Consider the following 8,038-nt stretch of genomic DNA (forward strand, 5'->3'; position numbering starts at 1 on the left):
CACGTAAAGGGGTCTCGGGCGCGCGCATGGCCATCCCCGTGAGCTTCCCGGCGCCCCGCCTCGCCCTCTTCTCTAATTTAGATTGGTGGCGGCAGGTATGTTCGCGTCTTCCGCTAAAGCTTCCCTTCAGAGGGGTTTTACTTTTATTATTAATTTTTAAAGTAAAAATTACCCTCCCTTCCCCATATTTGAATAAGACTGGCTGGCGTTCACAGCGCTTACTATCTAAGCATGCAGAAGCTTGGATTAATTCTTTTTTTTTTTTTTTTTTGAGACGGAGTCTCGCTCTGTCTGTCGCCCAGGCTGGAGTGCAGTGGCCGGATCTCAGTTCACTGCAAGCTCCGCCTCCCGGGTTTACGCCATTCTCCTGCTTCAGTCTCCCGAGTAGCTGGGACTACAGGCGCCCGCCACCACGCCCGGCTAGTTTTTTTGTATTTTTTAGTAGAGACGGGGTTTCACCGTGTTCGCCAGGATGGTCTCGATCTCCTGACCTCATGATCCGCCCGTCTTGGCCCCCCAAAGTGCTGGGATTACAGGCTTGAGCCACCGCGCCCGGCCGCTTGGATTAATTTATATAAATTCACTTAGCCCTCACAACGAACCTATAAGAGAAGTAAAAACCGGGCTAAAAGTCGTAATTTGAGCTCAAAGCAATGTGGGTCCACAGTCCCTGCTCAGTGTTCTAGAATGAAACTCGTCCCTCTGTCCTCCCCACCCCTGGCTCATACTTTTGTTCTGGAGGGAATTTCTCTCGCTGCCTTGGGTGGTTCTGGCCCATGGTTTTTGGTCTCTCTTCAGAGTCTGTAAGGTCCTCAAGGTAAAGGGCAACTTCTGTTTCAGTTTTGACCTTCGCCCTTCCCGTCAGCCTGGCGTCAAGCAGGGCCTTAGAGAATGCTTTAGAGAGAGGAATTCTCTGGTACCTAAGTGCCTCTACCAGACTGGAGGCTGTTTGGGGACAGGTTCTGGTCTTGGTCACCTTTATGTCCCTCCATACACAAGACCTGAAAATGAGCAGGGACCTAGTAAATGTGGCTTTGATCGTCAGTACGTTTTGATCACCAACCTAATGCCATTGTGGAATGGAAGAAGTCTGTTGCTAGGCTTAGTCACCCAGTGCCACACTAGTAGTAATATGAGTGTGTGTAGAGGGGGGATCCTTCTTACACAAGTGCCACAGATCAGAACTTCAGTTTTCCAGTCTGATAAAGACCAATGGCCCCAGCCTGAATATCTGTCAGTGGGAAGAGGGGTTTGTAAGATGACGTGTGCAAAACAGTTTTGCAAACACCAACATTCTAGCAGATGTTCATCAAAAGAACATTAAGAGGGAAAGAGCAAGGCACCGTGAAAAAAGATATTTGACTCATATGCAGAATATATTGAGAACTCCTACAGATCAAGAAGGAAAAGACAAAATGTTAAAACAGGCAAATTTTAAAGACAAATTTTAAAACAGGCAAAAGACATAGGCTGGCACTTAACAAAAGAGAATATCCAATAGCCAATAAGTATATGAAGAGGTTTTCAACTTCATGATTCAACAGGGAAATGCAGATTAGAAAGCACAATGAGGAAGCACTGTACATCCACTAGAATGACTAAAATTTAAAATACTGACAATACCAAGTATTGGGGAAGATGTGGAACAACTGGAACTCTTACACATTTTTGATGGATGTCTTAGTCTAGTCTGGACACCATAACAAAATACTATAGACTGGGTGGCTTAAACACAGACATTTATCTTCTCACAGTTCTACAGGCCAGAAGTCCATGATTGAGGTGCCAGCAAATTTGGTTTCTGGAGGTGAGGGCTCTCTTCCTGAATTGCAGATGGCCGCCTTCCCGCTGCAGTCCTCACATGATCTCTTCATTGTGCATGCAGTGTTGCGGGGTACAGGAAGGAGTGCTCTTGTGTCTCTTCTTATAAGAACATGAAGCTATAGGATCATGCCCCCACTTGTATGACCTTATTTAACCTTACTTAGTGCTTTACTCCAAGTACAGCCACACTGGGGGTTAGGGCTTCAACATAAAAATATTGGAGGACACATATATTCAGCCCATAAAAATGGGAATGTAAGTTGTTACAATAATTTTGGAAAACTATTTGGCAGTATCTACCAAGATTAAACATATACCAATCCTATGTTCTAGCAAATTGACACCTTGTTATACACATAAGAGAGTTTGAGTGCAATTGTTTATAAAAATACATATACAAGAATATTCACAGCAGGTTTATTATAATAGCCCCAAAGTTAAAATAACCCAAATGTTCATCAACAGGAGAATAAATAAATAAAATGAATAAATGGTAGCATATTCCTTCAGTAGTTTATTACTGCATAACCAGTTACCCCAACATTTAGCAGCTTTAAAATATTTATTATCTGTCGTAGTGCATTTAGGCTGCTCTAACAAAATACCATAAGGTGGCCAGCTTATAAAATACATTTATTTCTCACAGTTCTGGGGGATGAGAAGTCCAAGATCAAAGTGCTAGTAGATTCTGTCTGGTGAGAACTAGTATTTGGGTTCATAAACGGTTCCTTCTTGCTGTGTCCTCAGAGGATGGACGGAGCAAGGGGTCTCTCTTATACGTCTTTTTTTTTTTTTCTTTTGGAGATGGAGTTTCACTCTTGTCGCCCAGGCTGGAGTGCAATGATGCAGTCTCTGCTCACTGACACCTCTGCCTCCTGGGTTCAAGCGATTCTCCTGCCTCAGCCTCCTGAGTAGCTGGGATTACAGGTGCCTGCCACCATGCCCGGCTCATTTTTGTATTATTAGTAGAGATGGGGTTTCACCATGTTGGCCAAGTTTGTCTCGAACTCCTGACCTCAGGTGATCCACCCGCCCCAGCCTCCCAAAGTGCTGGGATTACAGGCATGAGCCACCGCACCCAGCGCTCTTATACATCTTTTGTGTATTTACTTATAAACAAAGTCTTGCTGTTTTGCACAGGCTAAAGTGCAGTGGAGTGAGCATAGCTCACTGCCTCAAACTCCTGATCTCAAATGATCTTCCAGCCTCTACCTCCTGAGTAGCTGGGACTACAGGCACATGGCACCACACCCAGCTTAAACAAATTTGTTTTTTGTAGAGACAGGGGTCTTGCTATGTTACCCAGGCTAGTCTCAAACCCCTAGCCTCAAACAATTCTCCTGCCTCTTCCTCCCAAAGTGTTGAGATTACAGGCATGAACCACTGCAGCTGGCCTTATATCCTTTATAAGGGTACTAGTCACATTCATAGGGCTCTGACCCCATGACCAGATCACTTCCCAAAGGCCCAATCTCCTGATACCATCACTGTGTTAAGCTGTTCTCACATTGCTATAAAGGAATATCTGAGACTGGGTAATTTATGAAGGAAAAAGGCTTAATTGGCTAAGGGTTCTGCAGGCTGTACAGGAAGCATGGTGCTGGCATCTGCTTGGCTTCTGGGGAGGCTTCAGGAAACTTACAATCTTGGCAGAAGGCAAAGGGAGAGCAGGCATGTCACATGACCAAAGCAGGAGCAAGAGGTGGGAGGAGGTGCCACACAGGTTAAATGACTAGATCTCACGAGAACTCACTGATCACAAGAGCAATACAAAGGGGATGGTGCTAAACCATTCATGAGAAATCTGTCCCCATGATCCAGTCAACTACCAGCAGGCTCCAGCTCCAACATTGGGGATTACATTTCAACATGAGATTTGGGCAGGACATCCAAACCATATCAATCACCTTGTGGGGTAGAATTTAAACATATGAATTGGGATATGAGGACACAAACATTCAGACCATAGCATTATATTATGTAGTTTCAGTTTAGTATCTTACATGAGGTTGCAGTGAACCTATCAGCTGGGGCTGCAGTCATATCTGAGTTTGAATGAGGCTGGAGCATCCACTTCCAAGATGGCTTACTCATGTGGTTGTTGGAAAGGCTGTTTTTCTCTAGCTGTTGGTCTCAGCTCTTTGCTATATGGGCTTCTCCATGGAGCTGCCCACAACAAGGCAGCTGGTTTCCCCAGAGCAAGTGGTTTGTGAACCCCCAATATCTGAGACATGTCTCAGTTAATTTAGGAAGTTTATTTTGCCAAGGTTGAGGATGTGCGCCCGTGACACAGCCTCAGGAGGTCCTGAGGACATGTGTCCCAGGCAGTCAGAGCACAGCTTGGTTTTATACATTTTAGGGAGACATGAGACGTCAGTCAACATATGTAAGAGGAACGATGGATTGGTCCGGAAAGGTGAGACATCTCAAAGCAAAGGCGGGACAACTCAAAGTGGGGAGGGGGCTTCCAGGTCTTGGATAGAGAGAAAAATGGTTGCATTCTTTTGAGTTTCTTTCTTTCTTTTTTTTTTGAGATGGAGTCTCACCCTGTCGCCCAGGCTGGAGTGTAGTGGCATGATCTCGGCTCACTGCAACCTCCTCCTCCCAGGTTCAAGCAATTCTCCTGCTTCAGCCTCCCGAGTAGCTGGGATTACCACGACCGGCTAAATTTGTGTATTTTTATTAGAGACAGGGTTTCACTATGTTGGCCAGGCTGGTCTCGAACTCCTGATCTCAAATGATCCACCCACCTCAGCCTCCCAAAGTGTTGGGGTTACAGGCGTAAGCCACCGTGCCCGGTCATTTTGAGTTTCTGATTCGCCTCTCCAAAGGAGGCAATCAGGTATGCATTTATCTCAGTGAGCAGAGGAGTGGCCATGAATAGAATGTGAGGCAGGTTTGCCCTGAGCAGTTTCCACCTTGACTTTTCTTTTAGCTTAGTGATTGTAAGACCCCAAGATTTATTTTCCTTTCTCAGGTTGGAGGGAAAGAGATGCCACACTACCTTTTATGAACTAATGTCCAAATCGTACAACATCACTTCTGTCTTCTTCAGTTTATTATGAGCAAGTGAAGTCACTAAGTCCAGTATCTACTCGACAAGGGGGAATACACAAGAGTGAGAATACCAGGAGGAAGAAATCACTGGGAGTTATCTTGAAGGCTGTGCTAGCAATCACAGTTTGTCCTCTGACTAGCAATTCTTCATGCCATTTTAACATGCTAACCACACTCCCCTCCATCCAAGGTCCCCAAAAGTTACATTTTTAAAAATCTTATGTAGTTTTAAGTATTACTATCCTATTGTCACATCAGCTTTAAGTCCAGAATTTTGTCTTCTAAATTAGATCAGATGTAGATGAGGCTTTCTGAGCGTAGTTCCTTAAATTCAGCTCCTAGAGTACAATTCTTCTTGATCTGTAGACTTTTGAAGCTAAGGAGACAAGTTCTCTGCCCCCATGCCTCGAATACACAATTGCGGGGCCAGCACAGGATAATCACTACAGACCTGTTCCGCTACCACTACCACTAGGTAGCCACTACCACTCCTGTTCAAATGGGGAAATTGGAAGTACAAACAAGTTACCAGTCCATAGAAACTCTGCCATCCAGTCTCAAGGTCTAGGACTCCATGACTCCCAATTCCACCATCTGGGCTCCTGGTTATACTTCCTTTTTCATGAAATGTACCATGTGTTTGCTAATGAGTCTTTTTCTCAGTCTGATTCCTGCTTGTAGAAGTTTGGGGAGAGGGGATCCAAAGGCCTTTCCCTTCCAGTCCAATCTGCAATGTTTGTGTCAATAAAATTATCTTTAAAAAACTTCACAGGTCTCCTTTGAATCTCATCAGGGTTCACTCCATTAGACAAAAGTGCTACCTACAAATCCCTTTGAGGTAAGTCCATCTCTACCTATTTTGGGGTTCTGCTAATACTGACGAACAAGCCTTAAGCCTTCTGGAGGCCCTGTGGTTTGATTGATGGACTCTGTGAGCCACACCATTAATCTCTTTAAGTAGCTGTTAGTCTAAGTGAATGGTATCCTGAGGCACAATCTTTGCTTTTTCTGAGATTTTAAAGGATTTTACCGTCACATCTCAACTTCATCTTTGTTTTCTTCTGGCAGTACCCTGGATTTGATATTTGCTTGGAAAGTATTAGTATTTCTTAGTTTTACACCCTTTGCAATCAGACGAAGCTGAGAACTTTAAAAATCATCCAAGTAGTCAAGGTCCGTCCTTTTTGTGTTTCGTCTTGCTTATCTCATTTATTTTACTATAAACAAACAAACAAAAAATGGACAGAAGGGAGAGACTTTCATGGGTGTTGGACATGTCCTACCAGTTGGTATGGATAGAATATGCATGGTTGTATGGATGTGTACAAAGTCATCAATGTGCACATTTAAAATATATGCACTGTATTGTATTCCTGCTACACCTTCGCTAAAAAAAAAAAAAAGTTGAATGTGAGCGCGGGCGTGAGAAAACCGCAGCGCGCATGCGTGAGCGTGAACGCGCTGAGAGGCCGGAAACAAAGGTGGGTGCGCGTGCACAGACGCGCTCGCTGGCCGCCGGAAGCAAAGGCGAGAGCGCGCGTGCGTGCGTGTGCGTGAGCGCGAGCGCGCGGAGGTCGGAAGCGGGCGCTGTACAGCCAGGCGGTCGCGGGCTATGGAGGGTAGCTCCTCAGATAGCGGAGCGCCGCCCGAGGGGCTGGCGGAAGAGGCCGAACCTCAGGGCGCCGCCTGGAGCGGGGACAGTGGCACTGTGTCCCAGAGCCACAGCAGTGCCTCGGGGCCGTGGGAGGATGAGGGCGCGGAGGACGGTGCGCCGGGCCGCGACCTGCCGCTGCTTCGCCGCGCCGCTGCGGGCTATGCCGCCTGCCTGCTGCCCGGGGCCGGGGCGCGGCCCGAGGTCGAGGCCCTGGACGCGAGCCTGGAAGACCTGCTCACCAGAGTGGACGAGTTCGTGGGCATGCTGGACATGCTTCGCGGCGACTCGTCCCAGGTCGTCAGCGAGGGCGTGCCGCGCATCCACGCGAAGGCCGCCGAGATGCGGCACATCTACAGCAGGATCGACCGGCTGGAGGCCTTCGTGAGGATGGTGGGCGGCCGCGTGGCCAGGATGGAGGAGCAGGTCACCAAGGCCGAGGCCGAGCTGGGCGCCTTCCCCAGGGCGTTCAGTAAGCTCCTGCACACGTTGAACGTGCCCTCGCTCTTTAGCAAGTCTGCTCCCTCGAGGCCACAGCAAGCCGGCTACGAAGCCCCCGTCCTGTTTCGGACCGAAGACTACTTCCCTTGTTGTGGTGAAAGGCCTCAGCTCTGACGGCCTGACCACTGCGGCAAGAGGACCCCAGCTGAGGTGCTTACCTCCAGTATGAAGTGAATTGCAAATCCTGCTCGTGGACATACATGATGTTGGAGTGTGGGATTTCAAGGTTTACTTTCTGCACACTCTCCATAGTGTATTCATGATTCAGTGTAGAATGTATAGACTTTATGCCTTCCAATTTTTAAAAAAGAGACGGGGTCTTGCTATGTTGCCCAGACTGGAAACTGCTGGACTCAAGTGATCCTTCCACCTCAGCCTCCCCAGTAGCTGGGACTACAGGGTCGCCACCGCGCCCAGCCTGTGTCTTCCAGCTCCAATCAGAAAGCTGCTTGGCGAGGGCATGGGGAATCAAACTGAATGAACTTGGCTCTGCACTGTGGCAAAACTGTTATTTTTATGGATTTTACTACACGGTGTTACCTTTTCAAGATTTATATGTTTGTATAATCATAAGAAAATTGAGCCATTAAAGCCTTGTTGTTATTCAATCCTAGTAGTCATTCAGTTTTCTGCACCCTACTCTTAGGGTAAATGGTACATTATTTAATATTAAACCTCCTATAGCGTGGATTGTAAACCAAAGGAAATGGTACAATTTCTGAGAAAATTTGTTGATTTTTTGTGACTAATTCCAAAGTTGTATTTGAATGTATGACCTCACAGTCTTGATTTGTCCATAGCAAACATATATATATGTGTGTGGGTTGCCAGTGTTTGGTTTATAATTTAAATATTAATAGAAATTTTAAGTTTTACAGGACATGACTTCCTTCTGAAAAGAATTTCACATACTGGCTTGTGTTTGTTCGAAATAGACGTATTGCTCATAAGCTTTTGGTAGTGGGATAAAGAAAAGGGGCTTGAGTATACCTCCTTTAGAGAGCT

The 8,038-nt window shown here is 46.4% G+C and overlaps 1 protein-coding gene and 1 long non-coding RNA gene across 2 annotated transcripts; both read left to right on the top strand.

Annotated features, from left to right (window-relative positions):
• Positions 1–23: 23 nt before the first annotated feature.
• On the top strand, positions 24–4,395 carry LOC113225070. The gene is made up of 3 exons (XR_003309684.1): positions 24–95; positions 4,184–4,240; positions 4,359–4,395. It is a non-coding gene; the product is annotated as an uncharacterized LOC113225070 (long non-coding RNA).
• Positions 4,396–5,653: 1,258 nt separating this feature from the next.
• On the top strand, positions 5,654–7,646 carry BLOC1S4 (biogenesis of lysosomal organelles complex 1 subunit 4). The gene is made up of 2 exons (XM_023206870.1): positions 5,654–5,719; positions 5,950–7,646. Exon 2 carries the CDS (start codon positions 6,494–6,496, stop codon positions 7,145–7,147), a length of 654 nt encoding a protein of 217 aa, XP_023062638.1. The 5' UTR covers positions 5,654–5,719; positions 5,950–6,493; the 3' UTR covers positions 7,148–7,646.
• The last annotated feature ends 392 nt before the right edge of the window (positions 7,647–8,038 follow it).

Source organism: Piliocolobus tephrosceles, chromosome 3 (assembly GCF_002776525.5).
Source record: "Piliocolobus tephrosceles isolate RC106 chromosome 3, ASM277652v3, whole genome shotgun sequence".
Classification (NCBI taxonomy): Eukaryota; Metazoa; Chordata; class Mammalia; order Primates; family Cercopithecidae; genus Piliocolobus; species Piliocolobus tephrosceles.